The 16,002-nt window shown below is 37.1% G+C and overlaps 1 protein-coding gene across 8 annotated transcripts in view; it reads right to left on the minus strand.

The window, feature by feature from the left end:
- LOC110836907 (dipeptidyl peptidase 4) overlaps positions 1-16,002 on the minus strand; it is a 230,144-nt gene that overhangs the window by 13,475 nt on the left and 200,667 nt on the right. For all 8 annotated transcript variants that reach the window (XR_015535136.1, XM_087348681.1, XM_087348678.1 and 5 more), the window contains 13 exons: positions 15,828-15,902; positions 13,788-13,840; positions 11,074-11,288; positions 8,478-8,644; positions 7,922-8,040; positions 6,820-6,943; positions 4,661-4,890; positions 4,124-4,312; positions 3,378-3,597; positions 2,971-3,083; positions 2,220-2,414; positions 1,479-1,633; positions 198-409 (listed from right to left, as the gene is read on the minus strand). Coding sequence is in view for 7 of the 8 variants with exons in the window: in XM_087348681.1 (XP_087204807.1) it covers positions 198-409; positions 1,479-1,633; positions 2,220-2,414; positions 2,971-3,083; positions 3,378-3,597; positions 4,124-4,312; positions 4,661-4,890; positions 6,820-6,943; positions 7,922-8,040; positions 8,478-8,644; positions 11,074-11,288; positions 13,788-13,840; positions 15,828-15,902 (2,067 nt within the window). In the remaining variant the exon portion in view is untranslated. The remainder of the gene's footprint in view (positions 1-197; positions 410-1,478; positions 1,634-2,219; positions 2,415-2,970; positions 3,084-3,377; positions 3,598-4,123; positions 4,313-4,660; positions 4,891-6,819; positions 6,944-7,921; positions 8,041-8,477; positions 8,645-11,073; positions 11,289-13,787; positions 13,841-15,827; positions 15,903-16,002) is intronic.

The raw sequence follows: 16,002 nt of genomic DNA on the forward strand, positions 1-16,002 counted from the left end.
CCCAAAAGAACACATTGATATGTTCACCACTGTAAGAACCTCAAATCTCACAAATGTGAGGAAGATAATTCTCTCCTTCCATCATATCTGTATGGTTACTTACCTCACTAATAATATCTTATTTTGCAAACTTCCTTGCTCTAAATTTAAAATATTAATTAATTTATTGATTGCAGAAGACTAGAATTTGTTCCTACCTGGTGTCGGAAGAGAACTCCCTGGTCAGTGAGTGCCCTGACCAGCATCATGCTCTGCTGGTAGTGTACAGTATGGTCAGCTGTTCCATGTATCAGCAAAAACAGTTTATTACGTAGGTTTCCAGCATGCTTAGTGACATCTGCCTCTTCATACCCTCGGTAATTATCAGTCACATTGGGTGTGCCCATGTAGCGTTCTGTATACACTGAGTCTAAGAAAAACATACATAAAAGCAATGTAAATTAAAGCCTCATATTATAAAATTCTGTGATAGAAATGGGAAGTCAAAAAGTCTACAGATTTCTTGATGTTGTTTATAACTTCTTCCTGTCTTGCTTTGTGTTACTACTTCAGTATTTAGTTTAAAAAGGGTGGGGGAATTAACTATTATTTGAAGTTATCTGAAAATAAACTTTTCAATAAGAAGAGGAATGAGGAGTGTCTTATATGCTGTGCAAGCAGTACAGCATGCTGGATGAATTCATAGAGTTATAAATTATATGTGCTGGAGATGATAAACTTAGTTGTACTCAGAAGCCACTTTTTCACTTAGACAGCAGTCTGGGAGCTAAACTATGTGAAGAGGTGAAGTATGGTTAGTGATGCACATGTACAGAGGGTCGATGCCATGGCATTTTCAGCCCAGTGATTTAATGTTGTAAACAGATGGATATAACAGATTGTCATTGTTACCAAATGTAGAAATTAACAAGCAAGATTTTATGTTAATGTGGAATGGCTGTCTACAATACGCTGGTGGGAAGCAGGTCGAGAACTCCTGTTCTATATTATTTCATTCCAAGGTTCTTTCTTTGGAATCAGACGTATTTGATGAGACCAGTATTGATATTCTTTATGTCCTATTGATTTTAACTGGCCATTCCCTTCATATAATTAGATGCTGTATATAAATTCTCTGAGGAATAAACTTACATCTCAGCCCACTATTTTCGAATGTTTTAGTATGAAATTTCTTTTTGCACATATAAACAAAAGTTACTTATCATCACCACCAATTACCATCAACTTCCAGTTTTCTGCTTTCTTAATTATGTTGTTAATTATAGTCTTACTAGGAATAAATTTTGTGACTTCCTGTGTTAAAGCATGAATAATCATATGGTTAATACACTTATTCTGTTTGACGAAAGTCCTATATGCTAAAATATATAAACAATATTTTGTATTTATGTGGAAAATTTTGGGTGTCAATACTCGCAGACTTTGCAAGACATTAATTGTATCTGAGTCAAGGAGTGGGGTTGGAAACCATGACTCACCATAGTGAGCCCAGCTGGTGATGGGTGCAACAGAGATTCCACAATGAAAAACTTCTTCATCCTGTGCTAAGATCATGGCTGCTGCAAAACCTCCATAGCTCCACCCCCATACTGCCATACGCTCCCTGTCTACAAATTTGAGATCCCGCAAGTACCTAAGGGCAGATCAGTATACACTGCTAGACAGAATGTAGATGGAGGTAGAAGACAGAATAGTAATATAATTTAAGGTTATATTTCAAAGAAATAGCAATATATGTTCTAAAACAGTTTCTCAGAAATTTTAAATTCAATGTGTAAATGAATTGAACTGAACCATTACAGCTATATTAAATATGATTATCTGATACCCTCTTGTATTATTCACCATATTTCTAACACCTTAAAATTAACTCCATGGAGCATAGTCCTTCTTGAGAAGCTGCCAGTCATTCAGCTAATCAAGAAAATATCTACATGTTATGACACCCAGGCTGTGTGTTACACTACCATACTGCTTTACTGTTAACACCAGAACTGAAGTGTGGCTGGCAGCCCCACAATAAGGACACTCAAATCCACCATTTCTATAAGATAAAGGTTACTCTGACCTCACTTTCTTTGTCCATATAATTTTAATTTGTTATTTTGTCACTGTCATTACTATTTGTCTCCAGAAAAATGTAAAATAAAATGTCATCCTTTAAAATTGTGCTACATATGTATTTATTATTTTTAGTGATGTTAATACATTCAACTTACTTGGTAACAGCAATTTGATCTTCAATTTCAACACTACCCAAGCGATAATGCAACTCGTGAATGAGACGGTCACCTTGATAACCGGAGCCGCGCCCATCTATCTGGGCTACAATGAAGTTGCGATTACTGGCTAAATATGTTCCCCAGTCCACAGACCATTGCTCAGAAACAAGTTGTGATCCAGGAGCTCCACACCTACATAGTAACATAATCATAAATGACGATCTCAGTACTTTCATATTTAAGAAAATGACTTCTGTACTTACTGACTTTGGGAATTCCTTTTTACTTTGAATCTTGACAGAGTTTTCAGTGTTTATAACAGATTAGTAATGTTTGTTTTAACATGTAATATTTGTGACAAACATTTATACATGAGATGTCTTTTTATGGAGTTAATCAACAAGTATAGCTGGATTACAGTAAGTTGCTTTTCATTTACAAAATAATAATTCTTCTTCTTCTTCTTATGTTTCTTGACCGTTACTTTGGCTAGGGGAAGAACACCCTGAAAAAGAAATCACCTGGTCCTCCAGGTTGGGGGGTTGATGCGGTGGACCAGCTCCACACCCGTCAGAGAAGACTACAATGCTAAAAAAGCCTAATAAAAATAAACCTCGGAACTGGAACCCAGGAAGACAAAATATTAATGAATAATAAATTACTTTAATGATAGAATTTTATTTGAATTCATAAAACTGTTTTCAGAACTAAGATGTTTAGACACTGCATATAGAAACAAAGTACTCACACATGCAATATAAGAGGGAAAGTCATTTCTTCATCTTCCCTCAATCCTGGTGGCAGATGAAGGCGCACCTGTGCATGATAACCTCCATCCACCAACACTTTGATAGTTTTAACCTGTAGAAAGAATAGTGCTTGTTATTGTATGTGGCATGATCAAAACTTTCTTGACCGACTATAACGTGACTCTTAATTAGTACAGTTGTTTTGCTAGACGGTGATAACAGTAGAACAGGATATGCTGAATTCCTTATTAATTCTGAAATCACTGGATGCATCATTCATGAGTACTTACACACCATAAAAATTAATGCTCATACTGTGTAAATTGTTTGTTTCTCTCAGATTTAAATCCATATGATACACATCTATAGCACATCTGTGACACAAATTTAAACTACGGACATTTACCTGAGGTGAGGCCATGACTGCAAGACGGTCCCTGAGCGCAGGTTGTGTGTCCAGCACAACAAGCTTTGTGTTGCTCAACAGGTCCACTAGGGAAGCAGTGGGGGGGTCTGGACCCAGGCACTCTAACACGTAGAAGCGGGGACTCTGGCCTGGGCTCAAGTGTGGTGCCACATACAAGCAAGGCGGCCATGAGGCCAGCTCACTTGCATTGTAATCAGTGCTGGTAGGAAGTTTTATAAACTGCTTAAACATATGAAGAGCTGGTATTCTAATAAAGATACCTCACACCATTTATATATTGTCTTTTGATTGCTGCTGATACCTGTTGTGTTTTAAAAAGTAGGCAAGCAAGCTTACTTGTTTATGCAGATTTATAGCATGCAATATTTTACATTACAGTAATTGGTCTGTTTCTACTGAAGGTCTTACATTTTTTATTCTTGAAAGGCTAACCTTTGCTATGGATGAATAAGTACCTTCAGTATATAATTTAAATAAATGAGCCTAACAGTATTTGAGTTATAAGATAACATGGCATAAAAATTACTTTTGTTTAATTATCTCAGAAATCACGAGAGTAACAAAAAAGTACGTTTAATTTGTCTCTATTATTTTTATTCAAGACATTTTTTGCTCTGATAAATAATTAGTGAGTTATGTTCAAATGTGTCTGATATATTGGCACTTCCCTCAGAATTTTGTTTCACGTTCCAGTCATCAGAAACACATAGGACATGCTGTCTTACCTGATGTCCCCACTCATAGCTGTACTACGTGGTGACTCCAGTCCATGATGGTACAGGCTTTGAGATGGCTCCAATGGTGGACATGTAAGACAGTCCATCTGTCGGGTATCTGGAGAGCTGATGTTAAGGTCACCTGTTCGATAAAGGTGTCTTTCCCCTGGTTTATGTTCGGGTGCTGCTACAAAATATCTAAAGCCACAACAGTATTCTAAAAAAGTTGATAGTTGAAGTTTAATATCTAGTACAGGAATTTACAACATGCTGGTGTTGCATGCCAAAACTCAATTGGAATGTATGCCGAGCTTCCACAGATCTGATTAAAAGCTACAAGCTTCATATCAGTATGAAGGATATTAAATATTGTTTGGGGTTTATGTGTTTTGGAGAATATGGATTCAGTATTATTTATACAAGAGGTAATTGCTTTTAGAAGAACTCCCTAATTACTGTCTAGACATATGTTAAAACTAACTTGACAAACCATAGTTCAGGCCTAAGGACTCAACAGCTGTGCTGCAATTGCAAGAATCTACTTACATATAATGATTCTCCTCATCCCAAGCCAGGATCTGAGTGACCTCAAACCTGCCTTGTGTGAGAGGTGTATTTCTTTTACTGGCAACATCCATGTGACACACGTGCTTGTAGTAGCCATGTTCTCCCTCAAGGACTGGCAAGCGTGCCAAGTAGCAGCAGCCATCAGAACTGAAGAGTGGGGCATCATACAGCTCTATCCATCCAGTGGGCTCAGCCTGAAGTTTCTGTGTCTGAAATATGTATTAATTTCAGATAAGCCACAAAAAGTGGAAACATTTTAGGAAGAAGAAGTGTTACTTCATGGGTGGCACAAACTAAATTACCCACATAAGAAGCTTATTATTCACACAGTATTTAAATTTTCTTAGAGAGATTCTAATAGGAAGAACCTTGGTGACAAGTGTGAAAGGAGAAGTAGTGCAAGAGACACAAACAAACCTATTTCTGAGAAAGATAAACTTGGATAAGAGATAATGTGATTAGGGCGCTATCCTGCTACGTAACTATACAAACCACACTGAAAACATCTGTGAGTGTAGTCCCATGTCTTGCAGAAACAAAGTCAAAATAAATTTTTTTGTTAGTAATAAAATTGTGGTGTGTAAATATAGGCATATATATATATATTTATAATTATTACTATATGTCACAAAACAAAATAAGTAAAATTAACTGAGCCTAAAATTCTAATAAACGTTATGATAAGAGGTATCGTCGAAGACGATGATTCAGTGGAAAATTTGGAATAAATTTCATGTAACCAATTTTTTAAATTTAAAAATTTAGTATCATTATAGTAATCAATGATTTTAGTGTCTGATTAAAACACTAACATAACATTAGCAATGCATGCCCTTGAAAACTGGTGCATGGTACACAGAAGTGCTTTCATCAATCCATTCTTTCTACTGCTATACATACTATGAGTGTAAGGCTCTTTAATATGCACAATATTTCTTCCTTCAGCTCTGTACTTTTGTGTTGTTGTTAAATATGAAATTTTGTGTGATGTGTTTCTGTACCCTTCAATAAGAATTTTCTTGTTGTCTTCAGATTTGAATCCTAATTGTATAGTAAGTCTGAGGAAAGAACTTAGTTCCCTTGAAAATCACTGTCATCTACTGCTTTCCTGTAAATGTCTTTCAGTGTTGGCCTTTTCTTATCAGTGATATAAATATTATTTATGCCGCCACGGTGGTCTAGCGGTTAGAACGCTGGTCTTGTAATCCTGGGGTCTCGGGTTCGATTCCCGGCGGTGCCCGAATTTATAACTTGTGTTGGGCAAGGCCGTGGTCTAGGCAACACGGAGTTTTCCTCCGGGGATTGCCCGGTTTCTCCGTGGCATCCCAACAATTACTCCATTCACACACAGAAGAAGGCAATGGCAAACCACTTCTGGATCATCTGCCAAGAACGTATATGAACAGGTCCCAGTCCGAGAAAAGGATGGAAGGATCCTGTTCATATGGACCTGTCGTCAGACAGAACACTAAATAAATAAATATTATTTACAAGCTGTCTCACTGTACATTCATCAAAACTGTAAACAGGACTCTTTGTGCCAGTACAAGTATATTCTTTGTTAGGCGTTGTGAAAGATAAAGTTTCTCAAATTTAAATTGGGTTATCATCTTTTAATATTTATTTTTCCTGTGGACAAGCTTATTTCAGTTACTGCTGCTCTTTGTAGCCTGTCTTCTTAAATGGGATCTGTAGCCCATGCCTTAATTCTTCCTTCACAAAGCAATATAATTACTTACCTAGACTGGCTATGAATTACCTTCTTCCTAACTTATTCTGTGCTAGTGGCATGGTGCAAATGTAGTGTCGACATTGGAAGGAAATTATTTGCACAATTTAATAATTTCAAAGTGGACATGAAGATGACACAAGCGGGACCGAATAAGTCTGCTCTCTATCTCCCACACTCTGCCATCTTATATATTTTGTTTCTGCACAATGAAGACCAAGGCTCTTCCTAAATGCTAACCAGAATAATGTCTTTGTTACATGATCTGAAGCTTGAGAAGAATTTGTTATCTTTGTTACAGAAAACTTACAAAGTGAAATATAAGAATAGAAGTTTTTATAAAAAAACACATCACTATGTCTGATAATATGTTTTGAGACCAGTTTGAATAGCACAGCACAGGACTCACAGTGTCACAGTTCCACGTTGGTCCTCGACAGAGCGATATAATTGACATATTCTGTACACGATTCATCCATATCACAGCTACCTGATGATGGGCTAGCCATGTTACTGCTGTGAAGTAGTGGTCCCTTTTAAAGGAAGAAAATAGCTACAGACAAGTATCAGTAATAATGGTAAAGTTGCAGGGTCAGTGGGGTAATTAACTAGTAAAGATTTACAAACCACAGTGTTTAAAAAATCTCCAAAAGCACACACTTTATGTTATAGTAATTAGGAACAGATACTGATAATCATCATAATTAAAGGATGAATGTCTCAACCAGTTAACTGATTCAGAATAAACATGCCTAAATTCTGTTATTCAGAAGAAAAGTGCACAAATCTATTGTAAGTCTACCTGAGAAGCACGTATGAAAATATTGATTTTCCATTAAATGTTTATTTTGAAATAACATGAGGCTGTTCTCATTGCTACTCAAAGATCACATTTCTATTTTAAATTCAGAATTGAACAGTGAAAATCAACATACAAGGAAACAGATAAATTATAGTATATAAGACATGGCACAACTCTGAGGGTCACTGATATTCACATCACTGTGAAAATCTAAAATATTACAAATTATAAAATTTAGGGAATCTATTTGAAAGAATATAGTTCCATATTCACTCTGACTTCATACTTCATACAGTTTTTCTAAATTTCGAGGGACACATACTTTCTATATTATATTTTAAGTGGAGGGCTCATAGGTACTCTTGCCATTAGGCGAAACTAACTTTGACGTCACTGTATTGAAAAGAAGTATCAGAGTGGCAATCCAACACTCGATCAGTGTAGCACTGTCCTAGACTAACCTTGTTCAAGTATAGCCCTGATTGTATGTATCAAATTTCTTGTGGCTAGGATTATTTGGTATGAAAACTTTGTTTATTCTAAATTTTGAAGCTGCTTTCTTATCTTTTTCAAATATAAAACACATTCTTCCCAAAACAAATGTATTATTCACTAATTTACAGCTTGGTGTTGTGAATTCATTTACATTCATTCTTAACTTCTATATCAAGAAAGACTCAAAGATTTTATAAATTAAAGTTTAACTAACCATCCTGACTGTGAATTGGGCTGAGGAACCAGTGGTGGCTTCAGATCCACTGGATTTAGCCGTGTGGGGTGTTTCAGATCCACAACCCATAGTGTGGTTTCTGGGTTCCTTGTTCCAGCCTGCGGTAGATGAGAGAGAATCTTCATGTTGCAGCACTTCTAGTTACTGGTTGTCAGTTCATAGATACTGCTATATCAATAATTCTGGTTAATTGGCAGTGACAAATAAGAGATCAGTGCAGTGTTTCTCAAACAATATCCCTCAGAACTTAGGTGTCAGCCACGTACTTACCACAAATACAAGCAACAAGTAGCGGACTGTCAATACCTAGCTGGCTGCAAATTGCTAACAATGTATTTTATCTGATTGGTTCTGCTGTGCTCAAGTATACGGAGTACCACTGAATCATGAAGTATTTTTTGGTTTTTAGGTTTAGCCAGGCTAACATGGCTAACATGATTAACATGAACACTCCACCTCACGTTCATCTTAGGGAGAGGGCCCTGGTAACTATTACACAGGAGAAAGTGTTCTCAGTGATATATTTGGAGTTTACCTTAGGATAACGCAGCATACGTATCTGAGGATATCGCAACCGCTCCTGGATGCGGCCGTACCACGGATACTTCAGCTCTCCCACTAGGGAGTCGTTGAAACAGGCATAAAGAAGAAACTGAGCATCAGGTGAAAACCATAGAGCGTTTGGAGACTTGAGAATCTCCTCTGCAACAAGTGAAAGCCAAGCAGGTGATCACAAGTTTGTATCTGTGAAGAGATCTTCTTGCTTGTATTCCCTAATGAGGGATACAGTAAACATGCAAACTGAGACAGAAAATTTGCAGTGTTTCAAGAATGAAATGAAGAAATATTAAATTAAATAAGAATAATGAGAAATTTTACTAGTGATTTCTATACTTCTGAGTGGAGTATGGCATCTTGCTTTTAAGGAAGTACCTTTTACTGGTGAGGCATTCAGCGTTTCGAGAATACTATGTACATGAAACATGAAAATAGATTTGACATATTTTCATGATCATGTATCAAATAATTAATGGAAGAAAACAACTGGCAAATATTATTTCATGTTCAAGCAATAAACTATTTCTTGTATATGGATAAGCCTGTTATATATTTAATTTGTGTTTGGTTTTAATAAATATTAACTAGGAACAAAATGTACGTATACTGATAAACTAAACTCTTTTACTGATAATTCTGAGGCAACTTGCAGATAAAACGCTGTACTAAAACAAAAGTTCAGAAGAATAATTTTTGTTGGAACAACACTCAGCACAGCGAATGTGAATATGAGACATTAACAATTTAGAGAGCAGTAGTAACTGTTTATGCCACTGTATGCCCCACCAGCTTCAACAATCAAAATCTCTTCATTTGGTATTTATGGGTTTCATATGAATCTCAGTGTAAATAGCAATAACCAGTTCATATTTGTAATGAAAAAAATAGTTTTCTATGAGGTGCAGACTGAAATATTGAATATTATTTTTATGAGCTTTGATATCGAAGGGTTAATTATTCCAGACTAAATGGTTCTAACCAAGTATCTGATTCTGGGGAGCGAAGAAAACTTCAAGATTGAATATCATGCGGGAAAAACGAGTAAAATAAAAAGAAGCCTTGTTACAAGATACGAAATCGCTTATTTTACATACTGTTTATTTTATTCAAAATTTATAACAGAAAAAATTAAAATGTGGTAATTTTTCCTATCCAGCGCTTCTGATCAACTTCACATTTTTAGTGGAATTTTTTTAAATAACATAAACATACTACATTGTTTTGTTGAGTTCAAAGTACGAAGATATCGATGAAGCGAAGAGTTTGGTTGTGTGGTAAAATACAAAACTACAACGGAGTAGAGCCGTATGATGCAAATACGAAGTGAATTTTAACTGTTGCGTAATTATACAGGAACTTAAACAAATCCAACCATTCTTTATATACAGCATACACATTTCCTTGGAAGTCAGTAACGATATTAAAACACGGAAATATTACAATTAAGATTGCCGATTTTATGACGAGACATGTCCCATCAAGGTACATTAATATTAGCACACTGACAGATCCAAGGTTATATGTCTTCTTCATTACAAATTTAATTTTTAACATGCCTAAGTTAGGCAGGAGTAACGCGAATCATCATGTAGCAACTACTAAAGGCTTTGTGAAATTGGTGTTGGTCTTCAACAAAATATCAAGATAGCTCTAGGGTGACTAGCACAGATCTTTTTTATTACACTCGTAATTCGGCACGAATGCTTGATGAAAAGAAAGCACCTGCGTAGATCAAGTTGACAGGCCCGCATAACAGCAGTGCCGGAGAAGTTGCCGAAGAGACTGGCAATGGCTGAAAACTGCGCAAGTTCTCGTCTACTAATTTTATTTTATGTTACAAAACAAAGGAAACAGAAAGTCAGTGAAAGAGGATGAACAGGAAAATCGCCTGGAAATACATTTATAACAATAAGAATGATGTAGTACTTGTTAGATTATATACATCCACAGATTACTAAACAGCAACATTTTAATGTGCGAGGTCGTACTGAGTGTTTTCAGCAGATAATGTAACCAGATACAGTGCTATATCGTGTTGGTCGAATGCGAACAGAAAATGAAACTGCAGAAAAAGGATTATATGCCAAATATGTCTGAAACTAATCCAAAGGAATATTTTTTCCCATTATTTAGGGAAAAACATAGTTCCAGGGTGCTTTAGAGCGGGGTGGTGAATAAAATATTTGCACATGAAAGATAAGAAGTAGCAGGGATGATCAGGTGGAAAAATTTACATAATGAGGAAATTCATTTTTTATAGTCTTTACCAGATACCGTTAGGGTGATGAAATCAAGAAAGATGATATGGTAGAACATGTACCAAGCATGGTGGAGATCATCAATACGTGCAACATTTAGGCATAAATGGGAGAATATTAAAACTGATCTTAGAAATAGGGTGTAAGGGAATGGACTGGATTCATCTGGCTCAATACCGGAACCACTGGTGTGCTCTTGTGAACATGTTAAGAACCTTTGGGCTTCGTTAATGACGGGGAATTTGTTGACTAGCTGAGCGCACCAGAACATCGTTGCAGAGCAGTGAATCAAGCAAAAGCAGTTAGTTATCTTACCTTCATAAAGCCAGTCGGGGATGCCATTGAAGACAATGCCCTGTCTTCCTGTGTTAGTAACACGATAAGCGTGGGAGGTCAATGCACCGGTCTTGTAGTAGACGTCGTTGCGGTACACAAAGGCCAGGGCGTTTCCCTTTGGTGCCCATACGACATGCTGGAGGTACGGGTGGTTATCTACCTCACTGTCCCCCAGGCCCAATTCAAACTTTCTCCTAGACATAAATATTCATCACAGTGAATTAAGTGACCGAATTAGTGTAATGTAGTACAGCGTGTATTATTCTGAAAGTGGGTTCATCGCAAAGAGTTCACTGAGGAAAGTACACGATAACCGAACAAGGACATTAAACAAAACAAAAAAACTAACCAAACAAACAACTAACTGCATTATGTTTGAATCCGCTAACACATTGAAGTCTACCGCTGAACACGGTCTTGAGCTATTTCAGTTCGGTTAACGTTACCATAACCTTTTATCGTTAAGATAAATTTTAATATCACATTTCCGTCACGATCTTGCAAGAGGTCGCTTTCAAAATACTGTCCTCACAGAATTGTGCGCCGGCATGCGTTTCTTGAGTGTTCACAGCTCTCTTCAGAACAGTAGACAGCTATGAACGACGACCTTTCGTCCACCCCCCCTCATGTCCATGGAAGACCTTAACGGTTTGTTTTACAACTATGTACAATGCGATCCACACACCTTGCTCGTAATACGGGAGGCCCTGGGTTAGATTCTCTGCTCGGAGGCCGACTATTGAAAGTTTTCGTCATTTCCTCGCATTAAAATAGGCCACCCGCCGTTTTCCTATTCATGTTTCCAAACCCACACTTCACGACAATCCCCGTTCGGTATCAGGCCTCTGTTTTTTAAGTATTAGGTGAAGCACTGTTAAATAAATAAAGAAAGCAAGAAAAAACGACATGGGACACGAATCTCAACGCTTCGTCGTTTTTGTAATTACAATTAATAATTCAATAACATACGAAAAAGGAATTAACAGAAGTCACCCCACTATAAAACTACGAAAACCACTCAATTTTGAGTTTATTGTTTCCTTTAGAAAAAACACTTTTCAATACGGCGTAGGTTTCCATAGCAGTTTCATCTTGCATAAAACAAAACTTGTTGCAAATGCTCTGTTCTTTAGATTCTATCACTACAGAACTAAGAGACAGCACTGAAAACGAGAGACGCGTCGTCTATGAACCACAAATCCCACAATTTTAAAGTTTCCGACAAATGATTCAGCACATTGCATCCCGTCATCCACCGCGTAGCGGCAGAGGTCCGTCTTGTGCCGCCTTGGGAAGTTCTCACTATGTATGCTAATATACTAATTGTGATCCGACAGCTGAGTGTTCTAAACGGTCCAATTGGTTTACCTGGCACATGTGCAGACACATACAGCCAATTCCATTCACGAACTAATTAAATCTTGTTGCTCAATCAACGCTTGGTTCCTACATCCTTGATAGCAATCCAAGAACACGCTGAATTTCAGGATACGCGTCTTAAGACTAAAGAAGCAAATGTCAGCATGGCTAAAGAGGGAGGTATCCACCTAGGACCACGTTACAATAAACTTGAAGTAAAGACGTTCAAATGTAAAATTCCGTGCTTTTTACGACGTGCTAATGTGTAAAATAACTGAACACGTCTTTCCAAGCTGTTATTATATTTAAATATACAAACTTTACCAAAGAAACTCTACAGCAAACTATAGATTAGAATTTTAAATCAAACGAGTAATAAATACGAGTTAAAAGTTCGACTCTTAAGCCTGGCGTTTTCAGTAAGGACCTGTTCTGTTTGGCGTTTTCTTGTGTTGAATACATCAAAGCTATTTCACCTCACATAAAAAGAGTCTTCTAACGTTGCTTTTAGAACAAAGTTATTTTGTCGTCACAAAGAAGTGTCTGTATAATATTATTATATCTTAATACTAATTTACAGATTTAATTTCCAATTATTGAGCGGTATCAACACAAGGTTTTTTATTAATGATCTACATTAGAAAAGAGATTAGTTTCAAGGTGATTTATCAAATCACTGTAGGCCGTAAAGTATCCAGGAAATCAAGAAATAACATGATAATTGTTGTGGTGAACACTCTGAACTATTTCAACATGCCTACACTGTGATTCGTGAACTTACATATTTCTGATCTGATCCGATCCTCTGACCTTCCTGGAATCGTCACATACTCCACGTTCAGGGTATCAACTTATTTTAAAGTGTAACCAATAAATATATTTTAAAATCAACTAGGGAAGGACAAATCTGTTTTACACAGACGGTCAATTTTAAAACTAAAGTCGTTTTATTTAGACCGAATCTAATGTTAATAACATATTTGAACACGGTGTACACAACTTCTACTGTCACTAGTGGATTGTTTGATAAGTTATATATTCGAATTCTGGAATCCCTAGTATGGGGATCAGCCTTCTTGAGTCCTACGACCGATCTGAAAAACATAGTGACCTACCATTTCCTTAACGCCACTGCTTACACATAAGATGTGAAATCAAACAAAATACATGTTTATGTATGCACTGCACAAATGCAACCACTTATGTGTTTATATCTAGCTAATACAAACTAATACTGACAACTTTACGAGTAAGCAGGCAGATGCCGTTTCTCTGTACTATAGCATTCCCTAAGAATATTAAGTGCACTCAGTGGAATGCGTGTGTTTACTCACGAAGTCTGCACTTCGAAGATGAAGTACCGGGCCTCGTAGGAATGCCTGAACACCTGGAGGAATCAAACAAAAAATGTAATGGGTCAGAACACTCTGAAAACACCCCAAAACGACATTAATTCACAGTTCAAAAATTTAATTACCCGGTTCCTCTTGCCTTTTGGAACAAATGTCCACGAGATATTACAGTGTTTGCCAACCGATGGGTCGCGAGGAATAATTGTTGGGTCGTGATGGAGAAAAGCATATGTTTCTAGTCCAAGTTGTTCATTTCTTTACGTCTACTCAAATCAAAAGTATTTTGTCGTTATAAATAATGAAAGTGTGCTTATTCTGTCTTCTGTATTCGCCAAGAAAAACACTCGCAGAAACAACGACTCGAAAATTATATTTGATACATATCGACAATTTGCAGCATTTTGTAAGAACACACAGATAATGTTCTTTGAATTGTAAGTCACTACTTAGTCGTTTGTGCCATGTTTTGTCAAGATACGGATTAAGATTCGTAACCAAGAGGACGACAGAACAAGTCTGAGAGAATATGTTCTGCGTCCTAACAAACACACGTTCCAGTGCTCTGTGTTCATGTATAGGCCTATATGGCTTACAGGCGACAGCAATATGACACTACCCATACTACAATACATTATTGTTTACAATAATCAACCAAGTCATTTAAATATCACCATATTTTTTGACAATAGTGTAATGGCATTATTATGAAGTTTTCATCTGTAAATGTGCTCATCAAGCGACAAAACAGCTTAAATTGGGGCCGTACCTGTTTTAAGCAGTGTACCAGCTGCAACAACGGAGTTCAGCTACAAGAATTCAATATTGCCGTTGGTTTCGTCGTAAAGGGGTTTATGTGTAGTAGTAAGGGCGAATCTTTAAATGGAACATTCCGTACAAGAAAATACTTTAAATACCGTAATCGTGATTCACCGAGTTATCTTTGTTATATGAGTCAAATCACATCCCTGACAACTGGGAATGTCGTAATCGCCCCTACGCCCGGGAAACAAGCGTCAAACATTTTCTAAGTAGGCCTTATAAATTTACAATTCACTACCAACCTAACACCCACACTCTGTCGTTTCTACAAGCCAAACAGATGTGTTCACAGCAGTGGAACTAACTTCATAAAGCAGACCTTCTTCGAGATTCTATAGTCTTTCAGCAGATCAAGAAATTTCGAACCATTTCCTCTAAGGTTCGCGAAATTCTTATGTCCCGATTGTTTGCTACGTGTTCCGCTCATCTGATCCTTTCCGACATAAACAGCGTAATAATACTGTGTGGAAAGTAGACTACAAATTCTGAAGTACCTCAATATGCAAGTTTTTCCAAGTCTCTTATTTCTTTATGAACATAAGTTATAGCATGAATTCAATTTACGTAAAATGCGTACAGAATTTTAGTTATTGACCAGAAGAGACTACTTTTGAAAAGTACACATTGGTAGGTGAATATAATTAAAACCGAACTTAAAGAACGACGATGACGATGTAGAATGAATTTATACGTCTCAGGAGAGGGTCCACTGACAAAAGTTTGTAGATATAGTAATAAACATTAGGGTTTCATAAAAGGCGGGGAATATCCTGACCAACTGAGAAGTTATTAGCTTCTGAAGAGGGACTATGTTCCACAGATTTAAACAATTAGTTAGTTAGGGTATAATTATTAATTGGGGTCCGCAGTGGCCGCGCAGTCTGAGGCGTGGGCATTGTACCGCTGGGATCGTGGGTTCGAATACCACTCAAGCCATGAATGTTTGTCTGCCTTTTTCTGTGTCGTGCTGTCCTGTGTAGAGGTAGAGGCCTTGCGACGGGCCGATCCCTCGTCCAAGGAGTCCTACCGAATGTCTACAGATCAAAGCCAACGAAAAGTTGGGACCCGCAGTGCTCAGGCACTTGAAGAACGGGTCGTTCCCAGTATCCCCAGTATAATTATTAATTACTGCGATTTTACCATCACGCAAGCAGTAGTTCTAGAGGCACATGCATAACGTAGCTGACCTGCTTTGAAACTTACCTTTTTGATATCCAGTATCAGTAGTATGTAATTGAGGTCACTGGACACCCTGAAGTCTAAAGCATTCAACTGCCTCTGAAACAAGAAACACTGAAAAATCGCGTCTCTTATCCTGTAAGTCTCAATAGGTCCACGTGTTAGCTATAGGTTAAAGAGGGCACAGTGCAATTAAAAA

The sequence above is a fragment of the Zootermopsis nevadensis genome, unplaced genomic scaffold (genome assembly GCF_977971745.1).
Source record: "Zootermopsis nevadensis isolate Lab colony 2312 unplaced genomic scaffold, Znev_1.0 Znev_ptg000013l, whole genome shotgun sequence".
NCBI lineage: Eukaryota > Metazoa > Arthropoda > Insecta > Blattodea > Termopsidae > Zootermopsis > Zootermopsis nevadensis.